The sequence below is a fragment of the Henckelia pumila genome, unplaced genomic scaffold (assembly GCF_033568475.1).
Source record: "Henckelia pumila isolate YLH828 unplaced genomic scaffold, ASM3356847v2 CTG_477:::fragment_1, whole genome shotgun sequence".
NCBI lineage: Eukaryota > Viridiplantae > Streptophyta > Magnoliopsida > Lamiales > Gesneriaceae > Henckelia > Henckelia pumila.
This window is the reverse complement of record NW_027331840.1, coordinates 247,637-265,669: the sequence shown is the minus strand read 5'-3', so window position 1 is coordinate 265,669 and position 18,033 is coordinate 247,637. Positions and strand designations below refer to the sequence as shown.

General features: G+C 37.0%; 3 protein-coding genes and 1 pseudogene across 7 annotated transcripts; 1 reads left to right on the top strand and 3 right to left on the bottom strand.

Moving 5' to 3' along the window:
- On the top strand, positions 1-1,875 carry LOC140872721 (probable WRKY transcription factor 53). Its single transcript, XM_073275596.1, has 3 exons — positions 1-584; positions 679-807; positions 1,066-1,875. Exons 1-3 carry the CDS (start codon positions 256-258, stop codon positions 1,721-1,723), a joined length of 1,116 nt encoding a protein of 371 aa, XP_073131697.1. The 5' UTR covers positions 1-255; the 3' UTR covers positions 1,724-1,875.
- Positions 1,876-2,546: 671 nt separating this feature from the next.
- On the bottom strand, positions 2,547-3,041 carry LOC140872760 (MADS-box transcription factor 29-like). The gene has a single exon (XM_073275644.1). It carries the CDS (start codon positions 3,039-3,041, stop codon positions 2,547-2,549), a length of 495 nt encoding a protein of 164 aa, XP_073131745.1.
- A 222-nt stretch (positions 3,042-3,263) lies between these two features.
- LOC140872720 (uncharacterized) lies at positions 3,264-8,811 on the bottom strand. 5 transcript variants are annotated; one of them, XM_073275592.1, is made up of 6 exons: positions 8,233-8,811; positions 7,834-7,989; positions 5,090-7,430; positions 4,320-4,380; positions 3,967-4,187; positions 3,264-3,575 (listed from the first exon to the last, which is right to left on the bottom strand). In XM_073275592.1, the coding sequence occupies exons 2-6, from the start codon at positions 7,967-7,969 to the stop codon at positions 3,521-3,523; spliced, it is 2,814 nt and encodes a 937-aa protein (XP_073131693.1). In that variant the 5' UTR covers positions 7,970-7,989; positions 8,233-8,811; the 3' UTR covers positions 3,264-3,520. The 5 variants fall into 5 exon arrangements, with proteins under 5 accessions (XP_073131693.1, XP_073131694.1, XP_073131695.1 ...); XM_073275593.1 differs by having other exon boundaries at positions 8,236-8,811; XM_073275594.1 differs by having other exon boundaries at positions 8,348-8,811.
- Positions 8,812-10,749: 1,938 nt separating this feature from the next.
- On the bottom strand, positions 10,750-17,271 carry LOC140872719 (uncharacterized; annotated as a pseudogene).
- Positions 17,272-18,033: the final 762 nt, after the last annotated feature.

Here is an 18,033-nt window from a genome sequence, read left to right as displayed (position 1 = left end):
TTACACATATGCCTACACCCCTTCTTCTCCTTTCCTATAAATATAACATCCAAAACAACCCATTTCACAGCAGAAATAACGGCCTTAAAAAAATTGAAAATAGCCCACAATTAGTCCTATGTATGCTGTTTTATCCAGTTACCTAATTTTCTGAACTTTCCAGATCCTAGTCTTTCTTAAAATGAACTGAGATTTGTTCCAAGACAAATCCATATTTCCTATACAAGAATAGGCAGGGGGGGAAAAAAACAAGAAATGGAGAGTCCTGTAAACTGGGAATATCAGACACTTGTCAATGAGCTCACTCAAGGAATGGAGAAAACGAAGCAGCTTCGATTTCATCTGTGCACGACTTCTCAAAACCAAGCTCAAGACTTGCTGATGCAGAGGATTTTGTCTTCTTATGAAAAGGCTCTGCTGATTCTGAAATGGACGGGATCGAAACAGCAAGATCAAGTTGTGGCGACGGCGCCAACATCAGTTGCGCCCGAGTCTTCCGTATCGGTTGATGGAAGTCCAAGAAGTGAGGGTCTGAACAAGAATCTCGGGGATCATCAGGATTACGTAAATCCCTCAAAGAAAAGGTGAAATTCAATTAGAGATGGGAATTTGGTAGACATTATTTGTTTGTTTGTGCGCGCGTGTGTGTTGATTCTGTTACTCGATTTAATATAACAGAAAGCTGCAGCCCACTTGGACAGAACAAGTGAAAGTTAACTCTGAAAGTGGACTCGAAGGCCCTACTGACGATGGATTTAGTTGGAGAAAGTATGGACAAAAGGACATCTTGGGAGCCAAATATCCAAGGTATACTCTCTGTTTCCAACTAGAAACGCATTCATTCACTAAAGACACGTGCACACTTGTACTCAATAGGTGTCTTCTTTACACAAGAAGAGGGGTGATCAAGCAGAGGGGCAAGGTGGACAACTGTTCCCTCGAATTTCTAGATACACCTCTAAATATGAGAGATATTTGACTCTGGAGTATTGGCTTGTGGATCTTGTTCCTATATGATATTGTTCTTGTCCGAACAAAACTGATGCAAGTGGATCTATTTTGTAGGAGCTACTACAGATGTACGTACCGTCTGGTTCAAGATTGTTGGGCAACGAAGCAAGTGCAAAGATCTGATGATGATCCGACCGTATTCGATATCACCTACAGAGGAACACACACTTGCAACCACTCCACTGTTGCAGTCCCACCACCAGCATCACCTGAGAAACAAGAGGTGAAACGTGATATTATTTCTAACTGTCATCCTCAACCACAACAGCTGAACCAGACACTTTCTAGCTTGAAATCTAACCTCAGAGTCAACACTGAGGATTTAAACAATGATGAAACACCGGTCCACTTCTCTTTTCCATCAACATTTGGTTCCTATGACAGCGAAAACTGCTATTTTCCATTATCTGATCTTGTTGATGGAAACCACCACCAGAGCACATATTCAGGAACATATTCGTCACTGTTTTTATCTCCAGCCGCATCAGAGTCGAACTACTTCACTACAGGGACTTATAACTCCATGAAGAGCAATTGGGGAGGTGCTAATTTGCAGCATGCAGAAGCTGATATTGCTGAGATCATGTCAGCCCATGCTTCAACAACTAATTCCCCGATTGGAGGTGTGGAGTTCTCGATTGATCCTGTTCTCGACCCAAACTTCCCATTCCACAGCACAGAATTTTTCACCCAGTCGAACTTTGAATGTTGAAAATTATAGGAAATAAAGTGGCCGTTCTACTTCCCTGGTGTATGGTCTCTGAAGGGTTTAAAATCCGAGGAAGATCATTCTAGCATATAATGTTCTATGTTATGGGTTTAGAATATATATATATATATTCAGTGTTCGTAGTTCTTTCTTTACTTTTTGTCATTTACCAGGAAGAACAAGCTTCTAAAGTTACTAGTTCAAATTTAAGTGTTCATATCTAGAAACTCAACCAAAAAGAAAAAAAGAAAAGGCATTATAATATCCTCTTAAGCAACATTCTAAATGTGGATTGAGTCAAAGATCAGAGCACAAAATGCTGTAAGATTACCAATCAGGAACCAATAAATCATAACATCTGAACGGATAAACAAAGCAAGTTCCGAAAATTTCGAAGTTAAAGCTGCAAAAATGAGATAACTACCATAAGCCTTGAGCAAATCTTCATGAAAATCACAAGGGATAATCACATTTCACCATTATCCATTGATAATAAAGATTCGGATCATATTTTAATCATCCTAAGAAGTAGATTAGATATACACCTCCAGCTAATAGTAACAATGGAGGTGACATGTTACTTCCTTCAATTATGCATGGATTATTCATAATTCGACATGCTTCTCTAGATTATATATGATAGTTCTGTGTTGCAATCGATCTTTTACGCATACAAATGCTCTTGATCCATATTCTCATTACTCATCGTTGTAACTCTGATTCTATCTGCAGATACTAAGTATCAATATCCATCAGTTACTTCTCCAAGAAAAAAATCAAAACTTTAATAATTGGAAGATGGCCTCACTGGAATCCGACAGTAAATCTAGTTCTGCAGACATTCGCGCATCTTCACCTTGCTTTTCACATATTTCATAGCCGTCTCCATGTCGTCAAGCTCACTCAACCCTAAATTCATAGTAACCCTATCCCATGCCGACTCCCCCTTCCCCAAAGCTTCGTTAATTCTATTCTCCGAGTTCGTCATCGCTGCCACCACGACCCCTCCTCCATTCACACCATTGTAAGCCGCCGCCACGGAAGTAGTGGGATCGGCGAGGTAGCGCTTCAAAAGCGGGTCGAATTTAGGATCTCCTTGGACGTAGACGTTGCCGGAACTAGAGAAAGCGATGACCGCCGTCTGGGCCGCGAAGTTGTCGCATAATTCAGTGGCCTTCTTGAAGAGGCCTTGACGCCGTTTTGTGAAGGTCGTGTGCAGCGCCTCTCTGTTCTCGATCAGCTTGATCCCCATCCTTCTCTTCTTTCTGGGTTCCTTGATTTCCTCGCAATCCTTCACTCTTCTGGGACGATTTTTCGACATCGCAGGACTCATATTCCCTCCCGAGGAACGGCGGCGGATGCCTGCTGCTTATATAGCAGCAGTATTCGTGTACCCGAATTATTTCGGTAGTATCCGACCCGATTTTGATATAATCGGATATGAGTTTGTGTTGGGCCGGGTTCAAGCATCCGATAAAATATAATATTACGGGCTCCAGAAAAAAGCCCAAAAACACACTTTCAATTTACAGCCCGTCTTAAAATACTGATTCACCCGCTCAAGAGTTCACTTGTATACAATGAATACCATGTTGCAGAAATCAAATTAAATACAGCATTTGTTTTCATCCCACGAATCGCAATAAACACGGACAAAAAAATATACTAATATATCACATATGCAACTGATAACAGATATAACATAGGTGAACTTCTTGAGGTAATCAAACTATGACAAAATAGTTTGTATCATGTAAACAACTCAGAACGTTCTGGGAAGCCTCGCATCTTATGCAGCAGTTAACCAAGATATCTTGGAACTTTCATGCCGAATCCGTGCTTGGCCCTCTCGACCCTGTCGAAATATCAAGAATTGTTAGCTTGTGTGTGTGGTTGTTTACAAGTGAATACGTTCGTAGAAATCGGTAGAGCTATTCCTGACTAGTATATTTCAGACCAGAGTATAGGGAGAGTGTGAAGCAATTCCAGATCGGAGGGATGAAAGATACTCTAACAAGAAACTTCTCTGTGCTTTCGAGATACAATTATGCCAACCAAGAAAGCATGTAACCAAAGGAATGTGAATTAAGAGTTACAAGTCAAGGGTAAAAGACTGGAAGCTCTTTCTCAAATGTAGGATGAATCAACCCTGAATTCATACAGAGGTGCCTATGTCTGTTTGCGTGGAAAAATTTCCGATCATACATATATAATTGGAATTTCGAGAAAGAAGTCGTAATTCTTACGTTGGAGCGAGTTTGCCAAGATCTAGTTCCTCTCCAGTGCGCTCATCGATCACCTTCCCTGATATCTCAATGTTATAAGACCGTTGTCTTATGATGGGAAGCCCTCTGCTAGAAAGCAAATCTAAATCTTTCTGGTGAAGTTCCCGTCCGTTAACGAAAATTCCAGTATTTCCAGCAGCACAATTTTTTGGCATTGGATAGTTGAATTCTTCAATGTTTGGCTGCATAACATCAGTCTAACTTAATCAAGAATTGAAGATCTAACGCTTCAGTATAGAAATATAGTGATAATTCAAAAACTTGAAGCCAGTTTAAGAACTGAAGATTAAACTTCAGATACTCAGTGAACTCACCATGACAATGCCAAGACAAGGGTGGCCCATCACACCCCAAAAGCCGGCACATTTGTCATACCTGGTTTAACAAAAGGGTGCAAAATCATTCATTATGTTTAGTGTTGAAATGAAAATAATTGCAGCCATGCTTCTCAAAATACTCTATGAGAAAGACAAGGTGAATATGTTCAAATGGAAATGTGAACCCTGTGGTTAAGTGGTCGTGCCATGCAGTTTCAACAAAACAAATTCTTCACCCAACACTTCTACATGAACACTACTGTCTGACGCCTTATATCAGTTGCATGAATCATGCTAAAACAGCATTTATAAACGAGGCATGAAACCTAGTAAATAGAAGGTTTGGTCATGAAAATGTTTCAGTTTACCTTCTTTTTTTTTTCCCAATTACCTTGCAATACAGCCACAGTAAATATAAGGTTTGGTCATGAAAATGTTTCAGTTTTATTTTATTTCTCAGACTTTTATATAAGGTTTGGTCATGAAAATGTTTCAGTTTTATTTTATTTCTCAGACTTTTCAAAGCACATGTTCACTTACTAAGCTACTAGTGTCAATAGTGTTTCCTCAATGTCCTGTCTGAGCCACGGACCAAACCTAGTCTTTTTTCTGTTTTACTCTTCCAAATTTCATTATGCCCTAAATGGAAAACATAGCAAGATGCCATGCTATAATGAAGATACATTTATTGAACGATATGTTAATAAATTGTAGATGGACAAAATAATGCACTGAAATAAATGAAAGCTAATTCGAGGTGTATTTACCAGTATTCTCCAGGTTGGATTGGTCCAGCCAACTTTTCAGCCTTCTTGACCACACGATCCGGTATGACATGCCCATTAACAAAGACTAGAGATCCACCATCTTGTATACTTTGGTTATTTTTTGTGAGGTCTCTGAAACTCTTTTTGATGAGACCTGCAAAGAAAGACTCACCCCCTTTGTTGACCTTACGGTGATCTTCTTTAATTGTTTCCACCGAGTCTTGAGAAACGCAGCTGTTAGAAAATTCGTTGAAGGACACGTCCATCTCAGTTGCCACTTTTGCTTCTGTCGCAGAATTTTGCCGAAAGTTGGTCCCACCAAAGGCAATTCTCTCAGGCTCGGATCGCTTGCTTCTGTTTCCATCATCAGATTGCCCCATCACTTTAGTATCAGGAAAACGATTGGCCCGTTCTTTAGAAGGCAATTCAGGATTTTGTGAGGACTTAATTTCTTCTAAAGGTGACTCCATATACGAGGAATCATGTTTACTTGATGTTATATTTTCTGGGCTTTGCTCGTTCTTGAGGTGACATAAAGTTGAAGAAAGAGGATCCTGCTGCTTCTCAGATTCAACAGAATTAGATTTCCTATCTATTGGAGAAAACTTGGCATGCAAATCATCATAATCATTTGAGTCACAGTTCAAATCTGCACTATTAGTATCACCAGGCCAATATATCACGTTTTCATCCACTGTGCCACTAGAGCCCTCGTCAATCTCATTTGGAACTTGATCAACATGCACAGAAACTGATCCAATACATCCATTATTCCCAACCTCAAATGATATTATCGAAGAACAAGCCCCACATTTCATTTTGTGTTGCATTTTTGGGGAAGAAATGCATTTTCTGGGCAATTTCAGTAACTCAAAGCAATTGCAGCAGGTAATAAATGGTGCACCACCTGCAATGGGACGACACACCCCTCCATTTCTATGACTTACCGCCATCTTTTTGGGATGATGGTAATTGGAACGAATATTTTCGGAATCAATGTCACTTGAATTCATATGTAAAGGCTGCCGAGAATTCAACTGATGCAGTCCTGAGCCTCCAAAACTATAACCCTGCAGTCCCTGTGGAGTAGGATTTATAGAGCCATGAAAATTCAGATTAGAAGGTTCATTTTGAGTCCTTTGGTTACGAACACCCAAGTGATCGACCTTAGGAGGTAAATGCAAGTTCTTATTACGACAATGCACACACGAGCATGCGGGCTGGTGGAAAAAGTTTTCGTGTGAGTGTAACATGATTTTGTCTTGATTGGCATTCGCATAGTAGCCAGGAAACTGCTCATTATATGGCAGATGCATGTATTGAGACTCTGATTGGAGAGCCCGCCCCCGAAGCATTTCTTGATGGTAAGTGTCACCATGTGCCAAAAACTCGTGGGGGAACCCTCTTTGAGGATATGATTCCCGACCACTTGAACCGTATCTATCTGTGTAAGGATTATATCCTGCCATATGACCTAAATATGGGGATTCTAAATCATAGGGAGAAAGTGGCTTCTTGTCTATGCCATGTGAACTAGTCAAGCCTTCTTGAACATAAGGAGCACGATATCTACCATAATGATCGGACAGAGTTGGAGAAACCATCCTCCGATCAGGAACAATTCTTTCCTTATGTCTGTCAGCCACATCACAAGACCGACTAATTTGATCCTTCAACTCATCTAGTTTCCTCAGGAGCTCGGCTCGGTCGTTCTCCAAATTTTTAACTCTAGCTTGCCCATCGATATCTGGATCCTGATATCTAGCCCTCTCACCATATTCATAATAAGAGTTCATTCCATGACTCGATGGCCCCTCACCACGGTAAGGATAGTCATTAAACCTCACCTGTGCCGCAACACCTTTGACAGGACCTATAGAGGCTGCCACATCCAGTTCCTCCACAGGTAATGGCCTTGACCTTAAAGACTCCATTGGAGGCCCCAATTCTTTAACTCCACGTTCACCATTAAAATTAGTATATTGTAGCCCATTGGCATTCAAATCACGGTCTCTTCCCTGATTTATGTCACGAGCCAGACCTGAACCATATGACCCATAATCATCACTCTTGCTTTCCATTATTGCCACCCTTTCTCTTCCTCGCCTACTTATTTCAGAATCAGATTTCGCTCCTCCATTTTCAACTCGCAAAGTTGAATTACCATCGGAAGACACTTTATCGTTATGACTCCTCTCTGCCACACCAAGTTCGGTTCCATTTTCTTTTTCCGTTTCAACCTCCGAAATATGAGCTATACTACTTTCCTCGGAGATTCTTGGCCCCTTCACATCGTCAGTCTTCTCAGACAATCTGTCTTCCAGAATCCCCTTCTTTTTCGCTATAGAACAACATCAGACAATCAAAAAATTACATTCGCTGACAGGAAAGAATATCACCCAAAAATTGAAGAAGAAAGTTTACAAGTTCTAACATGCCCCTCGTCTAACCAATGGAAAAAATAAATCTCCCGCAGCTAATATATAAACATTCCATTTCTTAGATCAAGATTCACAATATTTTTCCAAAAAATTAACACAGTTGCTACCTTTGCATTGTCTTAGTTGAAAAAAGATTCCGATAAGACCATTTCCTCATCAATATGATTGATAATCTTGAAAATCTATACTAATGAACAATAAAAAAACTAGCCAAGGACCAAACTAAGAGTTCCCAATATTGGGTAATGGGATAGCCCTTGTATTAAACTTTGCACACAGACTAACACAGAGTGTGAATTGTACCTTTGAGAACAGCACCACAGCCACCACATTGATACAGAGGAAAATCCGGGAGTTCTGGAAGGAGATTCTCACACTTGGGGCAGCGAACCAAACGTACCTTTGCGGCTTCCGCAGTCTTCCTATCATCCAGCCCCATTTACTTCACCAAATCTTTAACTATTGATTGAATATTTTATGGTGTAAATTAAACAGGTCGTCAAGAGTTAATCAAAACAAGAAACTTCAATAAATAATCTCCCAAAAGTCAACATAAATCTTGAAGCCCACCACACCTAAATATCATTAATACAATGCCCCAGCTGACCACAAATAAAATTGCTCTCAAAATGGGATTTTCAGAACGTTTCAAATAAAATAAATGCAAACAAGTGAACTGTCATAATCAAGACGTGAGGATACTACTGCGTAAAAAGAGTAGGAATTGCTTGACTTTTTGCTTCTGAAATTACAGTGGCTTTGAGGAACAACACAACACAGCAAAATGGAGTCCAAAAACAAGCAAACAAAACGGTACTCTGTTTCTTGTTTGTTTTTCTTGGCTATCTCTGATTTTTGCCTATCTCTGATTCTTGCCTACAATGAGCGAGAGTAAAAACAGGAAATTATTTTATTGTCTTTTTTTACTTTAATTCAAAGCTGAGATTTTTGCGTTCCCAAGAAAAGGAGAAGCTGGGATTTGGAGGGAAGGGAATATGGTGGCGACTCGATTCCCGACATTTCTTTACTTTTGTGCGACGAATTTTCTATCTTCGGTTGCTTTCTTCGGCGACGTAGTCGTCATTACGACGTCGTTTTTCGCCACTTTGGCAGAAGCTTGATCTTATAATCGGATGCATATGCATACTTTTTTTATTTTTGAAATCAAAAAATATTAATATTAAAAAGAAAAGCAAAAGGAAAATGCTAACTTTGTTGACACAAGCCGTTAATCCACTGTCAAGATTCCTTTCTTTTTTTTTTATTCAAATTACCAAAAAGCTCCATTAGGTTTCTTTGAAGAAAATTTGAGTTATTTCCATTTTAATTTGCTTTTCTATTCACTATATATGTTATTATAAACACTACCTAAATTTTGAGATCTTGACGACAGATAAACTATAAGTTATGAGATAAATTTCTTCTATACTTGTCATTATACTATAATTATTTGATCAAATGTTAAAAGTAGGTGGATATTTTGAGAAGCATCGCTTCTTTTCAAACGATAAGTACAACATGAACTCTTTGAAATTTATAGTTTGGAAGATACAAATTATGTTAAGAGATAGATTTCTAATAAAAAAATTTTTTCAGAACCGTTATAAACTAATCAAAATAATAGGTAAAGAGAAGAAAAATATAAACTTTACTTGGAATTTTTCTGTATATATAACAAGATACAAATATTATTAAACATGTAAGACAGTTGATTGATTGATTTAAATATATGCCTTGTGCAGTTTCCGAGAAATCTTGTGCTCCAATATGTTCTCCATCTACTAATACAATTTTTTTATGATTGCCACTTCACACTTGACCATAATTTATTCCACTCAACATGTCACTCTATTATTTGAGTAAAAAATGTTCTTCATAAACTTTCGGTCATTTATACTTTGTATGATATTAATATTCAATTTTAAGATAATATATCGAGTTTAACCCCTATCCTATCTGTAACAATTTAAAAATTTATTTCTCGAGTCAATTTTATGAGAAATGTTTCTTATTTGACATGACCTTGAAAAATTTTATTTTTTATATTAAAAATATTTTAAAAAAAATTAATTATGAATAGGGTTAAATAGTCTCACAATAAACTTACTATTATAACAAGTACACTCCCCCGACTAAAATAAAACGTAAAAAAAAAATCTCAACTTGTTTTTTCCTCATTGAGGTGATTTTCTCATATATTTTATTTTAAACTTTATAGAGTGCATGCATTTTATTGATTCTATGATGTAGCGGAAAGAAAAACATGGATGAATTGTATATTTTAACCAATGATAGAAGAGTGATCTTTTGGCATGTGACTCATGTGAGATATTACTCATCGATGAACATACGACCCATCTGACCAATAATAATAATTACAAATAAAAAAAAGGGATAATGGGGCTTATTTTATTTTATTTTGAGAGTTATAAGATAAATAGTTTTAGCATCAGGTAATAATTCAAAAATTGTTTTGATAAGAGGAAATATGCGTTTAATCTTGTTAAAAGGACATCAAATATAATTGTTTATCAAATTATTTCACAAATGATTGGATGATGCTAATTCAAAACATTAAAATAATATATTTTTGGATTAGAATAGATAATATTTTAAAAAACGATATAATAATTGTTTGTTTGTTTTTTCCATATGAAAATTGGCAAGGCGACAGCTCACGTAGACCCCTCCAAGAGCATTAGGAGTTGGGACCATGTTATAGACATTGGTGATTTGACCACTGCAACTGCTCATCATATTTCTGAATCGAAAAAAATTAAATTTCGTGCACATTTTTTTTATTAAACTTTAAATTTCATTATATATATATATATATCGTCTTTTTTTTTTTTTACTGGAATATATATATCGTCTTTTAATTTGATCTGGCTCTTCTGTCTCCGAATCTTGGGTACGTCTTTGAGGACGATCTCTTTTGATACAGTATTTTGAAATGAATGGGAAATACTTGTAGGGGTCTCCTTATTACATAAAATTTTGGAAGTATAAATTGTATTTATACTAGTATGAAGCTTAAGGGAGCGCAGGGGGTAAATCCTTAGCACACGATAAGGCAATACGGCATTTCTACACAGATTGATCGATATAATATTTCCTGCCAAACGTTTTTCTATGTGTGTCACTGTAACAAAATATCGGGGAGCATCATTAGAAACAATTGAAGAAAGCATTTGAATGGAAATATAAATTGGCCAAGAATAAAAATCCACACACTAGATTTGCTATAAAAACCACAGTGCAATAGCTGCAGCACTCCAAAATTTGAATAGATATAATTACACAACTGATCAAACTGGAAAATGTTCCTATACTGGAAGTGAAGATTCAGATTCTAATTCTAAACATTTGTCTAGAATTAAACAGGACTAACCCCTTGCTCAAATGGATACAGCAACTAATCAAATTCAGAAATACACGTCGAAACAAATCGTACCAGAAGGAGAGTTGATGTGCACTTGGTGTTAAGTAGCGATTTGCCTCCTTGAGCCGCCTCTTGTTTTCGTCATCATGCCTTTGAGATCATCGTAGCGGTTCCGGTGGTGATCAATCCACACACACAACTGTCTTATGGCCTCTCTTTTCTCCTCGATCAAGCCTGAGATTTCCTCGTCTTTTTCACTTATTTTTCTTTGCAACTCTCCCATCGTTCCATCCCTTTCTGATATTATTTTCTTGAGCTCTACAGTTTTCTCTTCATGGTGTTCCAGGGTTTGAATCAAACTATTCTTTTCCTCTTCATCTTTTTGCAATTTTGCCTCTAGTTCGGCCATCTTTCTTTTCAACACCAACTCTTGTTCTTCCTCATCTTTTATTTGCTTAACTAAACTTGCAATTTCCATTCTTAGCTGATTTTTCTGGATATTAGTTTCTTTGATCCAGTTTCTTGTAACATTGAGCTCGCTCATGATTTCATAAATCCGTGTCTCTAAGTGACCATAGTCCTCCTCAAACTTGACACTAAATGTATCAATACCGGTCAATGTGCCATTTACCTTATCTGAAATCCCTGCTACAATTTTTGCTTGAGCTTCTCGATAAACAGAAATTATCCCTGCCAGTTTAGCTACTTTCTCTTCAAGTAATTTTTGTTCTTCCTGAAGTTTTTTTTCTTTGGTCAAATGGCTCTGCTCATTCTCACTTAACAACTGTTCGGTGATACGGAGCTTCTGGCTCGTTAACCGCTGCTTAACTTCAATATTTCGCACATTCTCTACCAATGTACTGATGTCATCTACTTTCATCTCCAGATCTCTCTTCAGATCTTCGATAGTGTCTTCCAGTTGAGTAATTTCGTTATTTTTTGCATCAATTTCTTCATGGAACTGTTCTGTTATCTCTTTAATCTTTTGCTCCGATGATTTGAGATTTCCCTCGTGACTTCGGAGCCGCACTAGCAGTTGCTGGTGATCATCGCCCATCTTGATGAAGGAGTCTTCCTTTTCTTGCAGATTTCTCTCATGTTCAACGATCTTGTTCACCAATTCAGTACTATGATTTTCAGCATGAGTTAATCTTTCTGAATACTCTTGCTTAGCTCTGTCCATTTGCATTTCCAATTGGCTTTTCTCAGAATGCAGTGATTCCAGCTGCTGCTGTAAGGAGTTGACTTGTTCTGTCAAGGCACCAATCTGGGTAGATGCTTCATTCTGTGCATCCTCCAGTTTTTTCTGCATTGCAGTTACCTCATCTCCTTTCTCAACTACATTCTTTTCCAATTCAGAAATCTTGGTCTCGAGTACTCCCTTCTCCTCCCTCAACTGGTTTCCTTCATCAATTTGACTACTTATTTGATCTTCAAGTTCGCTTTTTTGGTGACGAAAAGCCTCTAGCTCCTGTTGTAATTCATTTATGTGTACAACTAGACTTTCCTTCTCTTCCTTTATTCTTTCTCCATCTGCTGTTTTGCTTGATAGTCCTTCTTTCAGCTTTTCTATCTGAATCATGAATTCTGATATTTCACAACTCTTTTTCTCAAGAATACGATCTCTGTCACTTTTCTGATCAGTCATGGACGTCAATTGCTCTTGAAGACTGTTTACTTCTGCAGTCAATGCCGATATTTGAGCAGATGCTTCATTCTCTTCATCTTCAGATTTCTTCCGCAAAGTGGAGAGTTCAGTCTCATTTTCAGTTAATGCCCTCTCCATCTCTAAACTTTTAGCTTCCAGATTTAACTTTTCCTCTTGCAACTGACTGAGGTTCTCACCTTTTCGCTTCACCTCCAACACAAGGTTCTCTCTCTTCTTTTACTTTCTGGTGCTCCACAGCACTGTTCTCCAATTCCTCATTCAAGTTCTTTATCTGAATTTGGGATTCTGAAAATTCCTGACTTTTGAGTTTTAGCTGTTCCTCCAGTTCAGTTTTAAGGTTGCATGTGGTGTTGAGTTCAAGATCCAGATGCTCGACCTGTAAAGCAAGAGTATCCTTTTCGTCTATGTTCGTCTTTAGCTCCAAATTTTTGTTAGCCAACTCTTGTTTCAGATTTTCAATCTGAATTAAAAACTCAGAAACTTCTTGTACTCTTTTCTCCAGCTGTGTCTCTGATTCCATTTTTTGATAGAGCAGAGACTCCAGATCCATCTTCTTAGCATCGACTTGATCTGTCAATTCCTTTACTCGAGCCGCAGCTTCATTACCTTCATGCACTATCTGATCTTCAAGCTTGCCTTTATGAATCTTTAAATATTCCATCTCGGTTTGAATACTGTTGATCTGTGTGGTTAGATCATTCATTTGATCTAATGATTCTCTCTCTTGATTCTCAAGCTTTTTCACCAATGCAGAAAGTTCATCACCTTTCAGATTCTCCATTTCTCTTCTCTCAGAATGCGACAGATCAAGTTCCTGTTCCAAATTCCTCAGGCGAGTTGATGTTTCCTCTTTGTGAGTTTCATGAGTCTCTAGGTGATTTGAAAGCTCTCTTTCTTTCACAGCCAATTTTTCATATAACTGGTGTGATTCAGAGACAGTATCTTGAATTTTGTTTTCTGCCTGTCTGAGCTCATCCTCAAGCTGAAAATTTTTTGAGGAAAGTGTTGAGTTCTTCTCTTCGGCAGCCTTGTGCGCCTGATTTAGCCGAGCAAATTCATTTTCTGCTGATTCCAGTTCCTCCTTTAAAGTAGACAATTCCCCCTTCACCGCTTCCAGTTCCAGGTGTAGGGAGTCTTTCTCTTGTCCTAACTGACCGTGAATGGTCCTCAATTCATCAGCTGTTCTCCTATGTTCTTCAATGTTGATGACGGCGGCATCTTTATCGACAATTAAACTATCTTTCTCTCGATTTGCCTCATCCAATTTCTGGTTCAGTTCAGCTAGTAGCTTTTGGACACTCTCCAGTTCCATATTGAGATCAGACTTCTCGCTCAACAGGTTAGATTTCTCACTGTTCCATTTTTCACTCGATTGGCTTGATTCAGTGGAAATCGCTTCAATTCTGATTTCAGCCTGTTTTACTTCATCTTCAAGTTGTAAAATTTTTGAGGAAAGAGTTGTATTCTCCTCTTTGGAAGCCTCGTATGCCTGACTTAGCCCAGAAACTTCATTTTCTGCTGATTCCAATTTCTCTTTTAACACAGATAATTCTTCCTTCACGCCCTCTAGTTCCACTTGTAGGGTCTCTTTCTCAGTTTGTAACTGACCATGAGAGATTCTCAAGTTTTCAGCCTCTTTCTTCTCTTCTTCGACATTTTTTATAGCAGCATCTTTCTCAGTGAGTAAGCTTTCTCTGGTGCTCTTCATCTCTTCAAGTTTATGGTTCAGTTCAGCAATTAGTTTCTGGTCACTCTCGAGTTCTTCATTGAGGTCGGCCTTTTCAGTCAAAAGAATTGATTTCTCATTATTCCAATTTTCAGCCTCAGCATTTAAATCTGTTACAATCTTCTCTGCTTCTTGCGTTTTGCTCAAAGCCCTCTGGTATTCCAGAGATAATGCCTCCTTTTCATCAATAGTGACTGCCAGCTTTCTCTTCAAGTCAGCAACCTCAGAAAGTGCCATTTCAAGTTCTTGCTCGACGCTGGCAGCATCCTCCAATTTATTCTCCACTTCACCATTTTTTATGCTCTTTTTCCGTGGTGAATCATCCGAGTCTGAGGAATCTGAGCTGGATGAGGAACTGTCCTTCCCATGTTTGCTCTGTGCTTTCTTTCTCAACGCATCAGTAAGATGAACATAACGAGCATAAAGAGACTGGTAATTATTGTTGAAATCCTCCATCAAATAAGTAAGAGGTTCGCTCTGAGCACTACCATCGCCTTGGAGAAGATTAAAAATCTTCTGGACTTTGCTGTCAATTTCTGCAGTCATGAGGCTTTTTTTTAAAAAGAATTGAGCTTCACCTAATCTTTAGCTTTGTAAGTGAATGGAGTAAATATAAAGTTGGAAACAACTGCAATTCTTGAAACAAAATGTTGATGGCATTATGCATTCAACTTTCCTTGTAGTTTGATCTACATGGGAAAATTATAGCTAAAAACCATTACCTGATTTGCTTTCTTTAAGCTCCTCATCTTTTTCCGTATCAAAACTACCAAAGAAGGATTTAAATGACTCCCGCCAGCGACGCCTAGGCATTTTTTCTTTTTGTTTCTCTGCAAATGGTCTAGCTTCTCAATCACAAGGCAATCTTCATCTTGGAGAGAAGGAACCTAGAGCCCAAGAAAAATGACTGACGATATCTGGTTGGGTCAGCGCTTCCCGCGTAAAAAGTACGATCAGTGCAAATCTAAAACAGGGAAATATAGCAATTATTTGAAGCACTGATGCATTGTATGAAGGATTTGAAAGGCATAATCACATAGATAGCAAATTTGCCCAAGGGCCAATAATGGTAATGGGATGGCTCTCAAAAGATCAAAAAAAAAAAAATGTCACCCCCTCCCTAGTCATCCATTCATGATTTTGCCGAGGAGAGAACGAATCAGACCACCGCCAAGAAACTCTTCTTCATATAAATTGCGGTAATTCAGGGGTTTAGATTTAGTTATCCATTGACAATAGGATTATAAGCAGTCTGTGCTGGCAAGGAAAAAAATACACGAAGCCCAGACAGTCAAAGCCTCAAAGATCGGACAGGAATTTTAATCATTTAATGCCCATCACGAAAAAGAATAAAATGAATTATGAAACCTTCGCTCCTCTTCAGGCGATGATATAGAAGCCGGCCAGTGAACCTTGTTCTCAACTCGCTTTGGGTGGGGCTGGAAAATATGCGTGACGACAGAGTCAACATGCTATGTAATTTAAGTATACGACAGATCGGGCCCACCATTTTCATGACATGAAGCTAAAACACTATTAAATCAAAATGCTGGATGGACGACGATTGGCGCAAAAAAAATATATATAAATAAGAAAGAACTGTTGAGCAAACAAGTTTTTTTTTTTTCTATTTTTTCAATAAATGTCTCAATTTTACATAAATCCTGGAAATAGCCAAATTTGACACCCAAAAAGTCAGATGGATCAATACTTAGAAAAAAATTCGAAATCACAAGTTTGTCCCTAGTCAAAGAAAGGACCAGCTAATTAAGTTGCTCTTTAAATATGTGTAAACAATAATGTAAACAGCGCGTAATGCTCTCCTTTTCGTTCGTTTAATTCGAAGAAAGTGACTCTATTAGGATTTTTCTTCTTTTGATAATCTTATTAATGAAATTCTCATCTTGTCGGCATTTGATTTTTAATAAATATAAATTATACATATAAAAAAAAACTATAACCTTTATTTACTTATGTTTTAATATCTGTCCAAAAGTTTTTATTTTAATATCTGTCAATTGAAAAACAACTCTTTTTTTATTTTAAACACAGATCCTTGTTTGAAAATCAATTAAAAAGATTTACTTAACTAGAACATCAAGAGGAATCGAGGAAACAAAAGATGGAGACAAATTAAAATAAAGGAAAACGCATAATTAGCTGCCAAAATTATTCGAACCATTTAAATTAATAAGATTTCATAACAATAAAAATAGCAAATTAGGATAGCAAGAATAGAGACAAAACTTCTTGACAAATCTAGCAAGCAGTAAACACGAAAATCTCGTTGAAATTAAGAAAACTGGGTGTTGTTTTTCAATTGGCAGAGTTTCTCAAAAAATCATAGAGGACAATTCTAATCTTATATTAGAAGTTGAGAGATCATGATTGAATAGCATAAAAAAAAAAAAAAATCAAACCAGAGCACAGTTAAGCTAATTTCTACATCAATTCTTAACATCAGCTTAGCACACAAGCTAAAAAAATGGCAAAAACAACAGTTGATAAAAAATTCCAGCAATCAAACCTCGTAAATCCCGCCACAATCAGAGCGCACAATTCAAATCCCCCAGCGCAGAGATCATAACTGGACATCATCAAAAGTGAAAAGAATCAATCCAAAAGCTAAAGAGCGAGAAGTGAAATTGAGTTCCGAGATGAATTCAAAAACATCAGCGATCAACCAATCAATCACCTGAGAATCAAAGCTGGCAAATTCAGTCCTCCAACACAGCACAGCACAGCACAGCACAGCAGCGGCAGAGAAAACGCCAAACTTGTTCGAGAGAGAGAAAGGCAAGTGTGGTGTGGGATTATTGTTTTTCAAAATATGCGATGAAAATTGAAAGAATATTCAAAATAAAAGGCGTAAATGCAGAGTGGTTTTGTCTGGCTTACACAGCGACCCCCACACCAATTGTAGCGCTTCAATTTTTTTTTTGTTTTTTATTTTCAATTTTAAGAGAATGGAATCTTTGGAGGCTTGTTTGGTTTTGGTGCCCTTTCATGGCTATTTATTTACGGATCGAGGCCACTTGTAAAATTCATGCATACAGGTAATCCCCACTCTGGCAAAATTATGACGCAATTATTGCTCTGGTTATTCTTCATCGTGGCCTTTTATTTACATCAGTAAAATACTATCACTTATTTTTATAACCAATTAGTTATATGATTGAACTAAAAATGATACTAATAATAAAATATATAGTAATTAATATTTTATAAATTTTGTAAAACATATTATGTATTTTTAATATTTATTTACTTCACTATTTAATTTAGATAAAAACTATTGACTCAGGAATTTATATATAACTTAAAAACATGAATATATCATAAACCAAAAAATCAGATGCCTTAGAAAAACATTTAGCACATTGAATAAAAAAAGATATATAAATAAAAATATAAAGAGGTTAAAAAAGATATTATAAAACATTTACTCAATATTAAACGGCCAAAACGAATGCGAAATCAAAACATACAATATAATTGTAATAATTAATATTTAGAAATAATAATATATAGAGTTAGCATTTACAATTAACAAATAACACAATAACTAAAATTTTCTAAGCTGCTAATTTTGTTGTAATGTAAATTTATTACTTTACTTATTTTAAATTTTCAAACTCTAATCATATTATATATATAATGTTAATAACTTAAAATACTATGATTCTAAACTTATTATATATTATCATTTCATCGTTTTCTATAAAA

Excerpts from the sequence above, each read along its gene's own strand:
- LOC140872721 (XM_073275596.1), top strand. The coding sequence starts at position 256 with ATGGAGAGTCCTGTAAACTGGGAATATCAGACACTTGTCAATGAGCTC. Across the intron at positions 585-678 it reads GTAAATCCCTCAAAGAAAAG|AAAGCTGCAGCCCACTTGGA; the intron begins GTGAAATTCAAT and ends TTAATATAACAG. Across the intron at positions 808-1,065 it reads TTGGGAGCCAAATATCCAAG|GAGCTACTACAGATGTACGT; the intron begins GTATACTCTCTG and ends TCTATTTTGTAG.
- LOC140872760 (XM_073275644.1), bottom strand. The coding sequence starts at position 3,041 with ATGTCGAAAAATCGTCCCAGAAGAGTGAAGGATTGCGAGGAAATCAAG.
- LOC140872720 (XM_073275592.1), bottom strand. The coding sequence starts at position 7,969 with ATGGGGCTGGATGATAGGAAGACTGCGGAAGCCGCAAAGGTACGTTTG. Across the intron at positions 7,431-7,833 it reads CTGTGGTGCTGTTCTCAAAG|CGAAAAAGAAGGGGATTCTG; the intron begins GTACAATTCACA and ends GTTGTTCTATAG. Across the intron at positions 3,576-3,966 it reads CTTGGCAAACTCGCTCCAAC|GGTCGAGAGGGCCAAGCACG; the intron begins GTAAGAATTACG and ends ATATTTCGACAG.